Genomic DNA, 22,458 nt, shown 5'->3' with positions numbered 1-22,458 from the left:
CCCAGATAGTTTTCTTGTAGCGTACGCGCCATAGATGACATTGCTGTCTCCATCTTCAGTTTTTAAACAATTAGTAATAGTAATACTCTTCTTCTTCTTTACTGGATAATGGAATCATATGTAGAAGTTCACGGAAGTGTGGGAAGCTCTCTGATCGTTATTCACTTGGGTGTAGCCAGAAACGATTCTTTTACATATGGCTCAAGCAGCTCACGACTTCCGGTCTTAGACCAAGTTTCCTCTGCGTAGCCAAATGACATCTTTTTCAAGGCGAGCTAAAGGAAGAAAGCGAACCATTCTAGACCAGGTTGTGCACTGGGTGTGGGACCCGCCACGTAAAAAAACGTCTCCAATGAAAAGAAAACAACAGCCTCAGATAAGAGACCCCCCCTTGGGGTATTAGTAATACATTCAGTAAATTCCGAAAACTTTTGTGGCTGCTTAGAAGCCTGAAGAATAATTTTTAAAATTTTTGGTACCTTAAATATAAAATTTTGTTAGAAAAATGTGTCGTACCGTAAAATAAAATTTGTTGATAAAACTAAGTTTGCCACAAGACATGCCTTTTGGAAACCAATTGGACATTTACTTTCGGATAAGTTAACTTAGATGAGGTTTAGTGGTCTTTCCCAACAGGGATCTCGCTTCGACAGCTTAGAATTCCAGTCCATTGTGGTACCTAAAACTTTTATATTCTCATAAAACTAAAAAGCACCTTGAGTTTAACACCCATTTGTTGAAACGGGTATTGTCAGTTTCGGCTATGTCTTCTGGGTCGTCGAAGATACGACTGTCGAGGTATTTCAACTTCGGTCTTGCAAAGGCTGGCTGTTTTGACAGCTAGCATCCGACAAAATATCTCACCTTACCGCATGAATGTCTATTAGACCAGTAAGTACCTCTATGATTGCTTTACTTCAACAAATCGTTTGACAGCTCTAAACTCTGCTATAGCCTGTCAAGAACACCCTATATAGAAGTTGCTATAGCTGCCGACAGTAGCTCAAGATTACTCAGGAGTCTACCTTATTTCAACTAACTAGGGCGTGACACTGCCGAATTTTATGCTCCTCTAAATGTGCTATTACGACGGACAACCTGCGTAAATCAACCGAAATCAATGTGGCACATGCAGGCGACAAGGACGCACCGAATTAATGTGGATGGCGCGAATATCGTATAAATTGATTTATGTTTATTTCCAAGTGCAGCTTACAGTCTTGCGTTTTTTATTACGTGCCGTTCCATGTCTTTCAGAGTCTACACTTACGCAGACTATTTAATATAATTTTTTTTATTTTCTTTTCGTTACGCTCTTTACTCACACGGAAAGCTGGCTTCTAACACCCAGGCAGTGTAGGTTTCACCTTCAGCTGGGCGCGTAGGATACAGTTAGAAGTAATAAAAAACCAAAATCACCACTGCATGGAATTTAAGAGTGATAAGAAGATGAACGACGACAGACAGAGAGTCAACAAACCACATCAAACCTAATATTAACGGTCACAAAGACAACCAATGCCAAAAGCCGTCCAATTCAATCTTATAATGAGGGTCATAAAATAAAACAGTGACGCATTGCCGGTAGAACATACACACACACACGCACACATAAACTACGAAGCCGGTTCTTTCTGCTCTACAGAGTCTCTGACTTTTTATGGTGTATGTATCAAGCCCACAGACGGTCGGATGTATGGTCAGGCGGGTGAATGCAGGCGGTTTATTAGCGAAGACAAGCAATTTTTCTAGAAAGCCTCTGCGTAAAGAAAAGGAATAAAATCAACTTTAAAGCAGGCACATAAAAAGGAAATTGCACCAAATAAATAGCGTTTGAGATTTAGGTATGATGTGCCGAGGGCATTTGGGTGGAAGCAGCGCCACAACTGAAGCGGTCCACTGGGTGGTTTGAGTTTTCAGTTTTTTTTTTCGTGTTTATTTTGCAAGTTGTTAAACCCTTTGCCATAGTTAGTTAAAAATAATCTGGGTGGAGCGGTATGAAAGTAAATTTTATTAAGGCCAAATTAAATTACATTGGTAATTCTAGAGCGAGTAAGTACTCTGTTTCCTTTTTTCGGGAAGAGTGGCTGCCCTGCGATAAAAATTAAAGGGTTAAAGTGAGCGTGGAAAAAATAAAAGAAAACTACCCAAAAACTTAGCTGTGGAGAATTAAAAATTGGTAACTCGCATATTTGCTTAGCAAGTTGAAAAAGAAAGTAGGAAATAAAGATTCTTTAAAAGAAATTTAATTAACGCTCGTTTTCATCCTATGCCTTATTGCCTCAAATTGCGAAGTAATTGACGAAAATGCGAATCTTAACGATAACTAGAGAATACTATATAATTGAAGTTTCAATTTTTAAAGAATTTAATTTTTTTCGGCCGAAAGCCTTTAGTTGGCCTCTAGCACATAAACATAAATACTATATTAAATACTTAATGTGTAGTACATATGAGCAAAAAAGTAGTAAGACTTTGTTCTTAATTTTAAAAATTTTAACTTATTCTTCAAAATCTATGTCGTGTCCCTCAAAGTAGTCCCTCTTGGCCACAATACACAGCTGCTGCTAACGTTTTTTCCAACTCTCGAAACAGTAGTTAAAGTCAATTTCCGGGATAGTCAATTCACTTTTAATGTCTTTAATTGAATCAAAATGGTTTCTTCGGAGCTTGCCTAATAACCAGAAGCCACACGGAGCTAAATGAGGCAAGATATTGGTTGAAAGTTTAGCGAAAAACTCACGAAGAATCAATACAATACAAAATACGTGATGCAAAAATCAACAGTTTTCGGCTCACAGGATCGATCTCTATTTACGATTAGCTTCGCGCAGATGCCTCATAACGCTAAAATAGTATTCTTTGTTTCGCTGGTCGGTAGGAATTCGGTGTGGACCACACCCCGCTAATCGAAAAAAACTGTCAACATAACCTTGATTTTTGAGCTGCTTTGACGTGGTTTTTTAGCTTAAGCTCATCTTCTCCACGTCATTCGGCCGATCGATCGTCTATTTCCGGGTCGTATGCATAGATTTCATTACTAGTAGTGTGTTTCATGACATCCAGGTAGTCGGAGAACATTGTTTGATACACGATGACGCGACGCTGTTTTTCGAAAAAATTGTGTGATTTTGGAACAAATCGTGCTTTCACTTTTATTAAACCCAATGATATCTTAAAATGGTTTTCACTGATCTTTCCGATATTCCAACTTTCTCAGTAAGATCTCTGACTTTTACTCAACGATTTTCAAGCATCAATTCCTTTATTTTATTGACAGAATGATCATCAGTTGATGTTGAGAGCCTTTCTGGACGTGGTTCCTCATCAGCTTGTCCTCGAGCTTCCTTAAATAATTTGTATCAAACAAAAACACTTTTCTGCGGAAAGCAACTATTATCGAAGGCCTTTTCCAAGAAGTATGAATTGTAGCCCGATGAATGTTGAACAGTGTTTCAAGTTTCCGATATTTCTATCCAAAAATCTTGGCAATTGGGTATTCTTTCAATATTTATGCAAAATAATAGCCTTGTCGCAGTAAAATCAAAAACCACAAACAAATATCGGTCATTATGGGCTCAGTCAGACTACTGTAGCATATGTCATAAAAATTTCGGTGAATGGTTTCATTTGCTCGGAAAAAGGTCTGGAAGTGTTCAAACGACGAGCTGGTAAATGCTCGGCAGACATTCGGAAAAACTGTAGTGATGCGACATAAGTGATAGTGGGTATAATAAACGATTCGCCGAAGGATCAGATAGGCAGGTCTTGTAATAAAGTCTAGTTTGAGACAACGAATGAGGAAACAGCGGTATATATGGGCGAAGAGCATGAAAATTTAGCATACAGTGTCAGACAATATTTTCTTAGATGAAACCAAGTTTAAGATCTTTGAATCAGAGAAGATCAAGAGAACGGTTTAAAAGAAAATGTCTTCAAACTACAGTAAGCCAACCAGATAGCAGAATGTGTTGGCATCGTGTTTCTTATAATTGATTAAAAGGTATTCTTTTAATTGAAGGAAGAGTCAACGGTGAGGCCGATACGAAAATACTGAAACCTAGCCTCGATTTAAATCCCAATTAAGAAGAAACGATTAACCAAAAGGAACAGGATTCCATGCTTTGGAAGCTATGATTTAATAGCATGGAGATTGGATACTGCAAAAGCATAATTGTCAATGCCAGTGAGGATTATAGCAGTACTGTAAGTCTATCTTATATAAATCAAGAAATGACTAAATGTTTCCAATTTGCTGTCAACAGCCGTACTTACACACATGTCTATGTAGACAACTATTCCCACCTTACTTGCACGGTCACCACACTATTTTTTTGTGTCTTCTTCAACACTTCACTTTATGTCTGTCGCGCTTTCGCCGCTCTTCAGCTGTAAGCAATAAGAACTTGTTGGAAAACTTGTTTATAATTGTTTTAATTTGTTTAGCGCTTTGGTTGATTCTGCGACATTGAGCGGCGCGCAAACTTTTCGCACGTTAAAATAGTCCATTAGGAAAAGTTGCTGCAAATATGTGGATAAGTTTGCAAAGTTGTCATTTAATTGCATTTCGCCTTGCCTTTCTTCGAGGCGCTGCTTCGCTTTTTTTCACTTTAATAGATAATTAAATCAACTAAGTAAGTGCGGCGCTTTGATGAAATATAAAATGAAACACCATTTGTTTGACCGACTTGGCACTATACTTAATTAGAAAGTTTAAAAGTCCAAGTTTTTACTCCGAAATCGCATAGAGGAATATTAGAATGTTTTAGCCAATGAGAAAAATATTGTTACAAGATTTGTTTCATAAATGATGCAGGAAAAATGTAAGCGCTTGGACATAAAAAGAATGAGGCGGCGTTCTGGTAATGTACGAGTGCAAGACGAAATATCTTCCGTTATCAATTTAACAGTCGTCGCACTCGCGACTTGGTTTTCGCGTCGCTGCTGACAGTCATAACTTTGAAGTCATAGATAGGTTCGTCTATCTTGGAACCAGCATTAACACCAAAAACAACGTCAGCCTCGAAATCCAATGCAGAATAACTCTTACCAACAGGTGCTACGTCGGACTGAGTAGACAATTGAGTAGTGAAGTGCTCTCTCGACAAATAGAAACCAAATTTTATAAAACACTCATTACTCCCGTCCTGCTATATGGTGCATAGGCATGGACGATAACAACAACTGATGAGTCAACGTTGCGAGTTTTCGATAGAAAGGTTCCGCGAAAGTTTTATGGTCCTTTGCGCGTTGACCACGGTGAATAACGTATCACATTCGATGGAATGATGAGCTGTATGATATATACGACGACATTGACATAATTCAGCGAATTAAGAAACAGAGGATTTATTGACTAGGTCATGTTGTCCGAATGGACGAAAATACTCTAGCTCTGAAGATATTCGATGTAGTATCCGCTGTGGTAAGCAGAGGAAGACCTTCCTTCCATTGGAAAGACCAGGTGGAGAAGATCTCGGCTTTGCTTGGAATCTCCAATTGCCGCCAAGCAGCGAAATGAAAGAATCCCAATCAGACAGCGCCCAGTTAGGTTAGGTTAATCTGGTAGGCCAATAAACCACGTATAGACCAGTTTTCGATACCAGATGAAGTCAATTGCTAAGTCCATAATGAGTAGTAATCCCTTTGGATGGCTGTGCTTGACGCGAATTTTAACAGACTCTGCGGCTATCGATACCTCCTCCAGTGCATCATACTGTGGAGACCCCAGATGCTTACAGCGTAGTCTTGCCAATGCGGGACAAGTGCACAAGAGGTGCTCTATTGTCTCGCTGGTGCCTTGCTCTAGACATTTCTTGCAGTCTTCTCGATCTGTGAGCAACATTCTGCGATGGTGTGTTGCCACCAATGCTCAGTTAGAACTTCTAAATCCATTGAAAGGTGGACCTTGCTGAGAGCGAAGAGTTCACTGGACCACTTTCGATTTTCTCTGGGCCAGATGAACCCTTCGACTGCACAGCTGCTGGTAGTTGACCAACGCTTGCTAGTCTGGGGCCCAACAATCCAGTAGTGAACCAAAAGAAGCCAATAAAACTCTATCCCATCCTGATTCTGCAGTGATGTAGAGAGAAGTAGCTGCCTTAGCAAGTAGATATTAGTCGGTATGTATGAAATTTATCTGCCTTTTCAGTTTGCGCACATCACCAATTAGCGTATTTCCTACATAACTATTATAAGTCGTAACCCCAATATATAAAATATGCCCTCAACTCTTAATATACTTCAACATTTCGCAAATATTTTCTACCTCCACAAATTTAATTTCATTTCATATTTTCTTGGCTTAAATTCCTTAACTTTTCCATCATTAAATATTTTCATATATAATATTATAGCGGCTTGAGTGCATGCTCGAATGGTTGGCATTTAAAAATTAGGTCAATAAACAGGCATTCACTTTAATTTAATTCCACTCGTTGTGCACCGAGAGAAATGTTAGTGAATTGTTTATGGAGTTCGCTGTGTGCGGCAAGTGAGCGCAAACAAATAAATATTTACCTTTGGAACAGCAGCCACTTTGCTACAACAATATTCAACAACTGGCCCAAGAGTATTGACTAGCAAGAACATACAAGCATGCCGAAAATAACCACTCACACGCCGGACCGGCACAAGACGGCGAGAAAGGTGAGAGTGAGGGAGAAAACGAAGGCACAAAGGAAGGCGCAGACAAAAGGTGCAAGCGTTAGCAAGGCTGGGGTCGTAGGCGAAGTAGTCGAATAAACCAAAACCAAACAGCAGGCTGTTGTTACTCCTATTTTACACGATCATCATATTAGAGCGGCAACATGGTCAGGTGGTGCCACTGTCAAGCCGTGTACAGCTGCTGCAAGGCTTAGCAGACTCAACAGCACTAAGCAGGGAGAGGGAGACCATACCAAAGGTGTATCTTATATTCCCCACTGCATTCGACGTTGGACTTGTTTGTTGGTGAGGCGAGGCAAAGACGGCTGCGAGCCTGTGAGTCACTATTGCCACAGAATAATTGCTAGAGAAGTAAAACAGAGGCTGAAAAAATTTATTATGCCTGCTTGTAGTTTCGCCCCAACTCCCCAACAGCTTCAGCACTTCGTATTTTGGTGCTTTGTCAACCGTTGTAGATCAGCATTACTGGTGTATGCGGTGTATGTTGTCGTGGTGGTTTTTGTTTAGCTGCGCTCTATGCTTCATTTCAAACGTTTTGCAGCAAAACCAACAGAAATAAATAGCACATAACAACAAAAACCAATAAAAAAAAAAAAAACAACAACACATGCCTGTGGCAAGTGGGGCGCATTGCAAGTAAGTGAAATCCAATGTTGTTGCTCTGAAAAATATTGTGAAAATATTTCCGTAAATTCTGTTGCATACTTGAGGGCGTTTATTGAGTCGATGCTGCTGCTGTTTGTGTCGCTATAGCTTTCCTTACGCGCCTTCTCTAGTCGGCTTTGTTGTTATTCTTGTTGTTGTTTTTCGCATGTTGTAACGTATTTCACTTAGCTGCGCCGTTATATACGCCCAACTCCTGCTGTGGTTCAATGCTTGGGCGTTACAAGTGAGAGGGGACGGAGAAAATCTGCTGGCAGACACACTTACATACACATATACGCACATATGTACACTCAAATATATACAAAAGTAAAGCATTTTCACAAACATATGTATATAGTATAATATATGTGTATAGTCCTGTTGGTCTTGGTTGGTTGGTAGTAACAATAAAAAGCAACATAATGCTAACAGCTCTTATGTGGACACAAATATACAAAAAATTTTGAGAGCTGTAAAAAATTCGAGTTGTTTCATGACCAGTTCAGTATTAGTGCGGTTTTGAAAAACTTGTTGTAGTCGCTCTAGTCCAAAAGTATTCCGTAAGGACCTAACAAGAATACTAAAATACCGATTATAAATTTCCCATCACTTGTTAGGTCGCTGGAAACAGTCGGTAGCAGAAAATAATAGAAAATCTTTTGTTGACCTCCGAATACCATTTACATACGTTAAGTTCCCACGACAGCCGGGTTTACGTAATCGGAACGAACACGGAGTTTTATTCGCCCACGGACTGTTAACTGGGAAGCATTCTGCCGCTACAACAACCACTTAGGTAAAAATACTTCTAAACTCAGCGAAGCGAACTCCTCACTAAGTAATAACTGCCGAACTGTTCGAATCTCTTCCTGCAGGCATATATTTGTATCAGAACCTTTTCGTGAAAACTTCAACACGACTTTACTAAAGTCCAAATGAACACCATGTCGTTCAGGAATAAACATTAACAAATTTTTAGACGCTCTTCTCGAGAATGTCATTCTTGAAGTCAAATTAGCAACCTTGACATGAACAGAGCTCGATCTGCCTGCAAAAACTAAAGAAATCATCGATCAATTACTTTATGGTTAGATTAAAAGAGGTTAAATTATTACCAATTCAGATCTTTGAAGACCCCCGAACACAAGATTTGTGTAATAAGACTTGTAAGCTCTATGCTAAAGTACAAAGTGACTTGCTCCTTAAGTAACACCTGTTTCATTGAAATTATTCCTGCAGGAAGTGTAGTGTGACGAGAGCTTTCTCTGGAAGCTTAAGCAAGACTTTACTGACATACATCGTAGACATGCATATTCTACTGATCAGATATAGTACGTATACGATGGAAGTTTACAATACTTAATGCCAAATACCAACAAATACCAAATACCAAAGTCAGAGAGAAACAATCAACAACTCTTTAGACTCTCTTCCCATAAATGATATGCTGGCATATCCAATTACAAAATTAAAGCTCGAGTTACCTTGACAAACTAAGAAACCTCTCGATGAATTATGTTCTGTTTACTGTGACTGCTTAAACTATTACCTAATCAGCCCAAATTCCGATGTTCCAAATATTTTTCTTACATGCAATGCATCCCTTTGTGGATCGAACACTTTGGTATATGCTACCTCAAAATACCGTATCTAAAAACATTTTTCTTATGGTTCAAATAGCACGCCTTTCTCCTTTTGGACCTCGATACCTGAACATATTCCTCAAAAATCTAATTGGCTACAAATATGATATTATCAACGTCTAGTTTCGTCTCTTTTTAACACTTCCCAACTCTTTTCCATTACCTTTGGAGCACTCCACATCTTCCATGGCACACATGCCCGAACTACTCGACAGAACTTACGGGTGTGCCGAGACTGAAAGTTGCGCGACAGTAACGCCAACGTCAACAAACAAACAGGCATCGGGTGGCATTGAATGCGTGCGTTATCGGCAAATTTGCAGCCACAATGTGCACGTTGACGTTGTTGGCTTTTGTTGTGTCGACGACAATACCCAGAGGAATGCCAGCAGAGTAGCGCTTGTATGTGGAATGAGAGCAACTGGAGTGGTGTGCATGCGTGTGGGGGTGTGTTGTAATGTGAGCACCTTTATTTCCTAAGAAGCGCATGACAGCGTAGTAAGCTTGCAATTGTGTAGGGGCAGGCGGTGGAGAGGCGCTTGGCGCGTTACAAAAAATGCCCGTAAACTTGCGCATATGTGTACGCTCCACACTCATTGCCACATAACTTTGCAGGCAACTATGCACACAGAGTATTTGCAACATAAAATTTCACTCCACATACATTTAAATGACGCACACATGCATATAGAGTATGGTATGTCGGTATGTTTAGGTATGAGCTCGGTTTTTGTCTGCTGGTGTACATTTTCCTGTACTGTGGCATCTTGCCTTCGGGGAAATTTAAGATTTTCCGTTACTCACTCAAGTACGAATATTCTGCAATATAGTTTCTTGAGCATATTTACACGTCGCATAAGCTTCGTGTGTGTGTGTGTGTATGTTCTCAACTATAATTGTGCGTCCGTGAAGTGCAACCTTGCTGAAATTAAATGCTCAGAAATGTAAATTAAACTGAGTACCTTAGATAATATTTTGTTGAAGAATTTTGTGTAGCTCTCAGATAAGAAATGTGTAACAAATATGTGTTTCTGCTGTGCGAACTTTAACAGAGTTTTATAGTGTCGGGTGTGTAACCTTGAGCTTCATTCGATGTTAGATTTTTCAAGATCTCTGCTGACAGCACGATTCAAGGTATATATATGTATATGAAAACAGAGTATGTTCCAAGTACTACGACTGATCCAAAGTTCTCCAAGAACCAATCTTTTCTACTTAAATGGAATACATTTATTTAGAATAATATATAGATGAAAACAAAGTAAGACCTAAAACTAAAACGAAAGCCATTCAGTACGTCAAAAAAAGAGAAACTAGTCAAATAGAGCCAGAGGTCTGTTCCAACTCCTCACACACGAATTATTTCTCTATATTCATTGAGGCAGCTAAGTTGAGTTGGTGTTGAGATCTGATTTTAAGGATTCATATGAAATCTTGTCACAAAAGTTACGAGATATCCATCTATTTTGTTTCAATTACAAAGACTAAACTCGAGTTGCCTCTACCAACTAAGAAAACCCTCGATGAATAATGTTCTGGTTACTGACACAGATTAAAATATTATCAATTTAGCCCAAATATTGACGTTCCAAATATTTATCTTACATACAATGGATCTCCAATTGATGTCAAATGCTTTTGTATATGTTATCTCAAAATACCTTATCTAAAAACATTTTCTTATGGTCCAAACAGCAGGCTTTTCTCCTTTTGCTCTTCGATACCTGACTATCTTTCTCCCAAAGAGCAATCCTTGCACAGGCAATCCATTTTGTTCCATTGCTGTCGATAATTTTGAAGTTAGAAAACTGTGTTGAGATTTTTAAATGATTTCGAAAAAATATTTTTAGGTTCAGAAAACTTGTGGCTTCAGTACGTCGAAGCAGGAGTGAGTCCTAAGGTTATCATACACTTTCCTAGGTTTTGAATATTTTTAGTGGAAATTTAGTAAACCCGTTTTTATTGATAGAACAGCCTTTCTCCCTTCATTTTTAAGCATATACAGCAAGATTTGGTCCATGTATTTTGTCTATGTATCGGAACGCTAGAGCTGGCTGTGGCATACAATCAATATCTATCTGGAATACTTATGCGAATGAGATATTGTTTTGTACTGCTGAGAGACCGCACTTTTATGAGCAACGAGTCCCACAACTACCGGAATTTCGAACTAAATGCGTCAGAAGTTCCGTTTGGGCTTAGTACAGACTCTTATCCAAAATTCGTTCCATAAGTTGAAATGTTTTATAACATGAAGTTAGTTGCAATATCATGTCTGATAATTTTTAACTAGCCTAACATAAAAAATAAATTAAATTCTTACATTTGCCTAACCTGTAAAACTATGACGACCCAATTCAGCTGGTCTCAAGAGCCTCCAGAATTGTAGCATACCCATTTCCCAGTTTATAGCTAATTCTAAGTGCTACAAAATCTATCGCTAGGCTTTTAACATTTCTGAGAAACGGAAAGCGTCCTGCTTGGCTTTGTGTACTGCCGTTAATATTTATAGCCAATCGTTGTTTTTGTCATTTGCCGCTTATAGCATAGCTCAGGTAAGCGATATAAAACACACACACACAGCCAAACTAGCATCCATCTGCAGCGATACACCAAAGCAGCGCTTTATTGTTTTGTTGCGGCTGTACCTGAGTGCCGACCGTAAGTTGTTGACCAGGTCAAAATCACAACTTAGACTCAACTACGGAAAATATGCCCCATAAGAAATCAAATATTTACACAAAACAAAAAATCTTGAACAAGAAATACTCGTATATAGTATTGAAGAAATAGCAATATAATATTCCTGGTGGAACAGCTTCAAAGCGTCAAAGATTGGGTGGGAAGTTGGTGGAGGAGTGTATTGTAAAGAACTTGTTTCAACTTCATCTTCAAATCTCCCTACTACCGTCCACTCTATTATCAGCACGGTGATAGTAGCCTTGAGCTCATTAACTGTACCTTCAGGTCTGGTTAAGGGGTGCCAAACTTCGTTATCAAAAGCATCAAGTAATTTTGGGAAAATACTAGTATGGGTGCCAAGTCTGAGCAGAATCGGAGGTAACTGTAGAACTGACGAACTGACAAAGAAAGGTTCTACTACCGGATGGTTGGGCTTCACGGGAGCTTGCCCAGCTCTGAGCTGCCATCGGTTCGATCGTAAGAGATCCACTGAGCTCTTTGCCTCGGTATTACTACCCTACCGAGTTATGGTGGTTCTACCAGGCCAACTAGACTGAATTTTGTTTACTCCAACATCAATAACAGTCAAATTTTGTCAGCTTCAGAAAAATACATTCTTCAAATGGGGTATAGCGAGTGTAGTTCTCAGAAACTGCCTGTTATGTATTGTGGTAAATCTGGTAGGCTAATAAGCCACCCATAGACTAGTTTTGGTCCAGATAGGGTTAAGTTGGTAGGTCCAAGAGGAGTAGTCAGTTTGTAAAATGTTTTCCTTAAAGGTGTGTTACTAAATCTCAAATCTGCAGAACTCTTGTCTTAAACAGTTATAAATTACCGTGTCGACTGTCTGTCAGGGTCAGCACTCGAGCGTGCATACAGGAGAGCATAAAATATTACTTTTCTTAGTCCTCTTCTCAATGACGTCTGTCGTAACATGCACGTCGGTGCTTAGAAGTAGCGTTGCATTTGTACATTTGTGGACTTTAATTTCATAAACGTATAAAAGCCATGCCAAAATATTATGCTTGCTGCCATTTCCATTTTCCATTTCCACAACAACCACGTCCACATCCATGGCCATGTCCATGCCCAGAGACACTTCCTACCAACACTGCCAGGCTGCCGCATGGCCACACTCTCGTTGATGTACGCTCTCTGGCTATTTGGGACTACAGTTATTTAGTTTATGCCGCTTCGGCTGGCAGGCCTGCTGAAGTGGGTTAGTATGCTTGTGTGTATGGGTCAGAGTGTGTTGTTGGTGTTTGCCATTTCCTGCAGCTAGTTTACTAACTTGTATTGGCTAATAAAATCGAGATAAGCGCTGCTCAATTGTACTTTGTGAATTTACTACACAGGCTTGTCGTGTTTTGTTTCGTTTGTATGCTGAATTCTCCACTTGAACTTTCCTATTTCTGTTGGTATTTGTATGTGGGTATGTGTGGGTGTTTTAATACTCTCGCAACATGTTGCAAAAGCGTTTAATAGCTTTGTTTGCAATACATTAAATTGAGTTAGTTATAGGGTTATTGTATATATCAAAAGCCTCTGAGAAGAAAAGTGTGTAGTAAAGAAAAAATTCTATTTCGAAATGTCTGTCTGTACATGCATTAGACCACCTGAGATTGTGATAAGCCACGTTAGAGTTGAAATATTTTGTTGAAGTCCGTTTAAAGTATTGCTTGTCGGGAGGGAGAGGTTGCTAAATGTCGAGGTTGGTATTGCAAAAAGTCGCGCACTAACCTGACTCACTTTTCAGCATTAGTATGTCGCTGATATTCTTGTTTACTAAAAATTACTCTCTAAGAAGTAACACTAAAAGCGTTGACTGTTGTGGTAATGTAGGTTAGAATAGGTCGTAAGGTCGATCTTACTTGGAGACATACATATGTATATGTCTTTTGTATTACCCATAAATTCGACACAAAATGATCACTTCATACACCAACGAAGCGTTTTGAGGCGATCAGTCCCAGAAATCAAGCACTTGATGAGGTAGGCACAAGATGAGTCCACCTTGCCTTACAGCTTTGACATAGAGCGTCGGACAAAATGTTTGGCTGCACCAGAAGTGAGTCTGTTGGTTATTGTCTACTTAAAATACCTACCATTGCGGCGAGATTGACACTGTCAAGAGCCAGTATTAAAAGATCCCTTACGGTTCATTCTAGGCTGCAAGGATCTCGCAGCCACACAAATTCTGGTTGCAGATCTGCGTTTTTCGAACTCAGAGTGGTAAAAAGATCCAATGCTAGAACGCAAGAAGACATCAGAACACCGACTGACTTCCAATCGGGTGAAATACGAGAAAGAATGTCCTCTCTAGCAAGCTTATCGGCTTTGGAGTTTTCGACGATTCCGCAATGAGCAGACACTCATACAACTCGAATATGAAAGAAGAAGCTAATGTGAGGTCATGCCCTCCTTCACACTAGTATAGTAGCACGGCTGGAAGCGAATGTACACCTCTTTGAAGAAGGCTGCATTTCGTAGCAAAAAGATTGACGAAGAGTTCTCTACAAAAAATCCGCTGCAACCCATCCGTGGAAAAGTTTACGGCGCCTGTTCTCTAGCGACTTCTCTCTCTCTTTGGAATGTGAGCTGAGAAAAAGCCTTCAGAAGTAGCCTCTGCGACGCATTGTTGCAAACCTTGAAGGAAGAGAGAATCACGGCGTGTTTTTTTTCGGACCCTTACATGTAAACAGCTTTCCTGAGCTTCAGAGTACCCTTCGCAGCAATGCACCTACCGACAGTGTCCACGGAGATTATGTTCAAAATGGCATTAAGTTTGACCGAAATACGTAATATATAGTACCTGGGATGAATCGAATTTGATCCAAAAATTATAGGATTCGGTATACATATATCTTTACGTAGCATTGTTTACTAAGTAAAAAGACATGTTTTCACAATAAATCTCTGGGTCGTTTCTTGGTCTCCATAGGTTATATATATATAACGATCAGTGCACCTCCCATTGATATTATACATTCTTCTTCACCCGCACTTAGTGCTACCTTACTCGTGCGGTTGTCACTTTTATTTTTGCTGTCTCGGCTGTTGTAGATTTATACTCGCTTAGAATTAATAAATAGGAATTCAATGCACAACAAAAGGCAGCAAATCAGTTGTGATAGTTGTTAGAAGAGAGCTTAAACAAAGTGCTTTGGCGTGGCTCGGAGGTCGTAAATCATTATTTTGTTTGCACTTTTTTTTGTGTTTTTGCAAATTTTGCTATGAGTAAGTTATTAATTTAAATATAAAAAGTTGGGCCGGTGCAAAAGCTTTGCATTGAATTGCGCAGTTTACAGTCCTAAGCTACAAATTTTCATGCCGGCAAAGAGATAACAGCCATTCTATTTATGACCATTAAATATATATTTCACATGAAGTGTATGTATGTGAGTGTTGATATCGGTTTTAAGGACAGAAAATGAAAATTTGTTGGCAACTCACCTGTCATCGTAAACAAATCCGGCATTCAGGGTATTCAGATACAGCACAAAAGCCAGCGTACAACAACCCAAGCTCGTATAGTCCATACTGCAAATAGAGTGAAGTGATAAAGTGCTATTAGTTGTAATACATATGCATATATAGAAATATATATATATTGATATAGTTTTATATGTTTTTTTTCAATGAGTACAATAAAAATGAAATAATATTTTTAATAACACTGCATGAGTATCTAAAACAGACTTTTCGTGTTCAAATAAATATTTGCTATTCATAGTAATATCTTCGATCAATAATATATTAATATTGGTGGTGCTCGCTACATTGTTCACAGTGCTCAAGTGCCTTGAAGTATGCTTCAAATAAAAATTTGCATTTAATGAACCACTCATCTTCTTTAAATATCGATGTTGATTGTTTGTTGGAACGACTAATGGAAGAATAATGTTACATGTTAATTATTTTTTCATAAAAAAGTTGAGCTTTAACTGTAGAATTTATATTTTTAATTTTTTAGCCTAAAAGCAAGCTATGCCAAGTAAAATTCTGATAGTAGTGTATAAATCCGATTAATCCGCATTATGTATCAAATGAATTAGTTTAGTATAGAATAATAGGCATACACATATTTCACCCTAGAAAGAGGTTATGTTGACAAAAAATAATCCTAAAAAATATCAGGTTAATCCTGAAATATATTCAAATTTAGAGGTTATACAATTGTGAGGAAAGAATAGTAAGTCTTTTTAATTTAAATTTCGCGCGGAAACTCATTCTTCGAAATATTTTTTTTCTATCTTGGTACGACTGTCAGTGATATCTGTGCCAAATAGCATATCAAATTAATCATTGTTGTTTAGTATACGCTTGTCTTTCTGAAGTACATAAAGTGCATTTGGCGGTTTTAAATGATGAGTGAAATTTTTCAAGAGAGAAGTTCCATTAAATTTTATTTTTGGAATAAATTTCTGGTGCCGAAACGTTAGGAATGTTAGAAATTTCTTTCCGTAATAATTGTTTGCCGCGAGCGAGTAACAATTTCTCAAAGAGGGTTGAGAACACGTTGACGACAAACCACGTCCAAGACGGTAATCAACATCAACTGATAATCAACACGACAACAAAGTAAAGGAATTGGTGGTTGATAATCGACCATTAAGAGTCAGAGATCTTACTGGCATCGTTGGAATATCGAAAGGATCAGTGAAAACCATTTTTAGGGATCGTTTGAGACTAAGAAAAGTGAGAGCACAATTGGTTCCAAAGTCACCGAACGTCTTCGAAAAAATGCTTTTCAACATCCAGCTTGGCATGAAACGTACGTAGTATATTACTACTGGCGATGAGTATGGGATCTATGCTTACTACCCGGAAAAAGACTATCAGTCGGCTGAATATGGTGGCAAAGGTATGTCGAAACCGCCGAAAACACGTCAAAGCGTCATAAATCAGGTTAATTTGACAGTTTTCTTCGATTAACGAGGTTTGGTGCACTCTGGATTCCTTCCGATCGGCCGAACTGTCAACAAGTAGTACCATTTGAGTGTTATGTTTGGTTTACGCGACACTATTTGTAATAAGATGCCGCAATTAAGGGCGGACAACTATTGGTTTTTAAATCACGATAATGCACCGTCGCATACTGCATTAAGTCTTCGTGAGTTTTTCGTAAAATTTTCGTTTGAGTTAGCTCCGTGTGACTTATGGCTATTCAGCATGCTCAAACGATCGCTCCGGGAAATCATTTTGAGTCAATTGAAACTATTAAACGTAAATCGCTACTCGCATTGAAGGCTATCCGGAAATTGATTTAAACAACTGTTTTGAGGATTGGAAAAAACGTTGGTATAAAAGTATTGGGGCCAAAAAGATTACTTTGAGGTTATCGAGAATAATAAATTTAGAATTTTAAGATTATACTCGTATTCAAAGTATTTTTTTTTTGTACAACTATTATATTCAACAACCCCACTGCTAATATGCTATTCCTCTTTCAGCCTAAATATGTATATGCTACAGTTGTACAAAACCATTGATTAGCTATATTTTAGGGACTAGGTTTTAAAAACAGGTATAGAAATAATATTGTATTGCGAAAACTATACTCTCTCCAAAATTAATGTATGGATAATATTTTAGGGTCTCTTTTTGAGTTTTAAAAGTTGAGAAAAAATATTTTTCCTTCATATGTGCTTTCTGTAGTAAAGGGTGATTTTTTAAGAGCTTGATAACTTTAAAAAAAAAAAAACGCATAAAATTTGCAAAATCTCATCGGTTCTTTATTTGAAACGTTAGATTGGTTCATGACATTTACTTTTTGAAGATAATTTCATTTAAATGTTGACCGCGGCTGCGTCTTAGGTGGTCCATTCGGAAAGTCCAATTTTGGGCAACTTTTTCGAGCATTTCGGCCGGAATAGCCCGAATTTCTTCGGAAATGTTGTCTTCCAAAGCTGGAATAGTTGCTGGCTTATTTCTGTAGACTTTAGACTTGACGTAGCCCCACAAAAAATAGTCTAAAGGCGTTAAATCGCATGATCTTGGTGGCCAACTTACGGGTCCATTTCTTGAGATGAATTGTTGTCCGAAGTTTTCCCTCAAAATGGCCATAGAATCGCGAGCTGTGTGGCATGTAGCGCCATCTTGTTGAAACCACATGTCAACCAAGTTCAGTTCTTCCATTTTTGGCAACAAAAAGTTTGTTAGCATCGAACGATAGCGATCGCCATTCACCGTAACGTTGCGTCCAACAGCATCTTTGAAAAAATACGGTCCAATGATTCCACCAGCGTACAAACCACACCAAACAGTGCATTTTTCGGGATGCATGGGCAGTTCTTGAACGGCTTCTGGTTGCTCTTCACCCCAAATGCGGCAATTTTGCTTATTTACGTAGCCATTCAACCAGAAATGAGCCTCATCGCTGAACAAAATTTGTCGATAAACACATTTCGAACCGAACACTGATTTTGGTAATAAAATTCAATGATTTGCAAGCGTTGCTCGTTAGTAAGTCTATTCATGATGAAATGTCAAAGCATACTGAGCATCTTTCTCTTTGACACCATGTCTGAAATCCCACGTGATCTGTCAAATACTAATGCATGAAAATCCTAACCTCAAAAAAATCACCCGTTAGAACATTGAATTTCATAGATTTATTACTACAGAAAACAGTAGCCCAGAACAGGTCAAAGTAAGGGCCAATAATGATGCAAGAAAAGGTCGAATATTATCTAACTGCAAATCAATATTACAACAATAAATTCAAACTTTTTTTTAGTAACTTCATTGGAATAATGGCGAAATAGTCTTATAATTCCTTCTTCTGTTAAAGTCAAACTTTTTAAACAGATATGCCTTTTCGGTTTCCTATTTAAAAATATTTTTTTTCTCGTCGAATTAAGTTATTGAGTTCACAAATAAACATTTTATTTAGAAAAAACCATTAACAAGCTAAAAATTCTCTTTCAATAGTTTTAGTAAATTCAATAATAGAGAGCAAAGTAGGCAAAAATCTTGGAAGTTTTGAATGCTTTTATAAATCTGCAAAAATTTGCATTTGAGAGATTTCCAATTGTAAAAAATCGATTTATATACGTATAGGTATGTATTTATGTTGATAAATTTAAAATGTGTTGATTTTAGTACTAAGAAATACTGAAAATTCTAAATACAAAATGAGCATTGACTTTAGTTTGAGCATTTCAATCAACATATAAGCTCATTAGAATGTATTCACTATGTATATTGGACGTGTTTGGTATGATGATGAAAGGCCTTTGATACGGCATAATTTTGAGCAGTGACGAATCGAATAAGCAACTGGCATAAATTGAATGTTTGAAAGTAGAAATCAGAGAGAAAGCGGTTATAGCACTTTTATAAGCTAATCTCATATTCATTTACTTTTAAATGATGAAAATTTAGTGAAAATATGGATGTCAAATTTAGAAAGCCGAAAAGTGGTGAATCGAACATCACTATGCTCTTCTTAGCAGTAGTGATTGTTTTTGTCCCTGTTCAAAGCGTACATACGTTGTACTTTGTAAGAAACTCATTTGCATGTTAGTTAGTCATGTAACTGTGCCTTCTGCGTTTAGTTTGGTTTTAACTAGCCTAAATACAAATAAATTTGGGTTAAAATCAGTGATTTACTTACCGATTGGACTCAAGTGCTTGCAGAGAAAACCTTTTTATTTTACGAGATATCTTGATGAAATTTCGTACGGTTTATTGACCGACAAAACGCCACTATATCTCAAGGAATTGTTCAGATTGGACTCCTATAGCGTATAGCTGCCATACAAACTGAATGATCGGAATCAAGTGCTTGTATGAAAAGCTTCTTCATTTAATGAGATGTCTTTAAGAAAGTTGGCATGAATTATTTACCAAATCATTGGTACAATCTTCGAAGAAATTAATAGTATCGGACTACTATAGCATATAGCTGTCATAAAAACTTACCGATTGGACTCAAGTGCTTGTAAGGAAAACCTTTTTATTTTGCGAGATATCTTGATGAAATTTCGTACGGCTTATTGACTAAAAAAACGCTGGTATATCTTAAGAAATTGTTCAGATCGGACTCCTATAGCGTATAGCTGCCATACAAACTGACCGATCCATCTCATATGTTTGTATGGGAAACTATTTTATTTTACGAGATATCTTAATGAAATTTGACGGTAGTTGATTTTGAAAAAAGCAAGCAATATTTGAAGAAAATGTTCAGATCGGACTACTATAACATATAGCTGCAATACAAACCAAACGATCAAAATTAAGTTCTTGTATATGAAAGTCTTTTAGCTTTGAAGATATCTCCACAAAATTTAGCATAGATTATTATCTAAGGCATTGCTACTATCTGTGGATATATTGTAGAGATCGTACCACTATAACATTAACCTACTATTCAAGGTGTCTGATCAAAGTCAGAATAAAGATATTTGTATACCATTTTTTGCTATAAAAACTGCATCTTTGAAGGATATTATGCTTCAGTTTGGCCAAAGTTAATATTTTTTTCTTTTGAAATTCAAACATTTTTCTTTTTTCTTCTTGGAAGAGGTTAATCGGTATTCTTCTGTAGGAAGTAAACCTAACTAAGGAATTTTTTGAGGCATAAAAACACTAGTTCAGCCAGCTAAAAATGGGAATAACTTTACATTCATTCTTACTGGGGTACAAAAAGTCGTCAGTCGCTTCAAAAACAAAAGAAAATCATTCATTCTAAGCATGTCCAAAAGATGCGCTGAGTTCATATGACTTTATACTCCACTACGCACGCATCCCACACTCACCTTAAGTTTTCCAAAAAAAAACCACTCACAAAAATACACGCACACACTTATGTACACACACACCGACACAGAATTTCACCACAAGCCCAAAGCTCTGTAACTAAAATTTAAATCCTTTTAAGATTCGTTCGTTTTTTTCTCCCTTTTGCTGTGAAAGCATTTTGTTGTTTGTTGTTATTGCTATTCATGCTTGCTTGTTGTGCATGAATTTTCGGCTCGCCATCCACAATCGTCGACCGACAAGCGAATGAAAATATCGTGCATTCATTTACTTGTCATTTGTTGTTGTTGCTGTTGTTACTTTAAATTGCCTGCCCCATAGCAATGGCAATGGGCTGCTGACGCTGTCATTGCTGTGTCAGTTGTAAATGTAAATAAATAAATAAATTGTGTGCAAAAATGTTTTATTGCCTCCGAAGTGCAGATGCTGAGTGCCAGCGCAGTAAGTTTTCGCTTTCGAAATTTGAATTGTGTGCTCAAAGTTGTGTGTGGCACAAACACATGCCGCTGCTGCTTATATATGTACGTGGCATGGCCAATGATTTGCTTTGCTTTCAACTATTTTTATCAGCCGCCCATGTCGTCCTGTCTGTCATTTTGGGCGGACAGCATGCCACTATTGTCTACATACCACACACACATACATACATACGTAATAAATTTTTGGTTGTTCGTGGAAATGCTAAATAAAAATTCCACCTAGAGACAAATTTTCAGTACTCAATGGGTTACAGAAGAGAGGGAGCTTATATATACATATATTTATGTATAATAATTCCACATTGCTTCATTTGTTGTATGGTAGATTACTTATGCCATTTGAATTGCATTACAAGTTACTAAAACCTTGTTGCACTAATTGCATATAAGCGAGAGCGCGCGACCCGTTATGTTGACTAGAACACGTTATGACCTATATTTTCTATGAGTCGCTGTTCGTGCTGTCGAACTATGACATTTGAGTGATGGGAGCTTTGTATAATGAATAATGAAGTCATTGATGCTGCGCTCCAATATAATGAAGCTTTAAGGAAACTTGAAAAGTATCTAGTTCCAACCTACAGGAAAAGTATCGATCTCCTCCCTAGCTAAAAGTTTCGATTGTAAGATGGCACACCATAGTAAATTTGTGTGGCAGGCATTGAAGCATGATTCTGCTGTTGAGGAACGGGTTATAAAAAGGAGCTTCATATGGGGATCTAGCACTCGATCTTTTGGGTACAAATCAGGTGTCTAACAGAAGGAGTTTGACTGCATCTTCTTCTTTTTCTTCATCTTCTTTCTTGGAGTAGACACCGCTTACGTGGTTACAGCCTAGTATACAACCGCCCAGTAGTCGTTCTTTTCCTGTTGGAGTTTCCAAGTGTAGCCAGGTCCTTCTCCAGCTAATCTCTCCAACAGAGTAGAGGTCTTCTTCTTCCTTTGCTTCTACGGTCGGGTACTGCCTTCAAAATCTTCAAAGATGGAGTGATATCTTCCATCCGAACAACATGATCTAGCCACCGAAGCCGCTGTCTCTTGATTCGCTGAACTATTTCAAGGTCGTCGTATATCTCGTACAGCTCATCGTTTCATTGACTGCGATACTCGCCGTTGCCAACGCGTAAAGGATTATACATCTTACGCAAAAATTTTCTCTCGAATACTACTAAGGCCGATTTATTAAATGACGTCATGCCTCCGCAATATAGCATGACGGGTATGATAAGGGAGAAGCCAATTGTCTACTCAATCCAAAGGGGAAACGGTTGACAAGAGTTACTCTGAGGTATTGTTTTTGATGACAGGAGATATTTCGTCTTGTCCTCGTTCAATATCAGAATCATTTGCTGCGCTTCGCTAGCAGCTGTTCATTCTTATAGAAGATGGTACCTTCCCTATTTAGCTCGGCAGCACGAATTATTTTCTCCAGCAATAGTTTGAAGGTATCACACGATAAGGAGTCTCCTTGTCTGAAACCTCGTTTGGTATCGAACGGGTCGGAGAGGTCATTCCTGATTCTGACGAAGCTTTTGGTGTTACACAGCGTCAACTTACCTAGCCGTATTAGTTTTCTG

At 38.1% G+C, this 22,458-nt stretch overlaps 1 protein-coding gene across 1 annotated transcript in view; it reads right to left on the bottom strand.

Moving 5' to 3' along the window:
- LOC105226485 (protein O-mannosyl-transferase TMTC2) overlaps positions 1 to 22,458 on the bottom strand; it is a 275,813-nt gene that overhangs the window by 32,944 nt on the left and 220,411 nt on the right. The window contains exon 3 of the mRNA XM_049462081.1: positions 15,090 to 15,176. Within this exon, the coding sequence (XP_049318038.1) occupies positions 15,090 to 15,176 (87 nt within the window). The remainder of the gene's footprint in view (positions 1 to 15,089; positions 15,177 to 22,458) is intronic.

This window comes from Bactrocera dorsalis, chromosome 1 (assembly GCF_023373825.1).
Source record: "Bactrocera dorsalis isolate Fly_Bdor chromosome 1, ASM2337382v1, whole genome shotgun sequence".
Classification (NCBI taxonomy): domain Eukaryota; kingdom Metazoa; phylum Arthropoda; class Insecta; order Diptera; family Tephritidae; genus Bactrocera; species Bactrocera dorsalis.
This window is presented reverse-complemented; position numbering and strand designations above follow the sequence as displayed.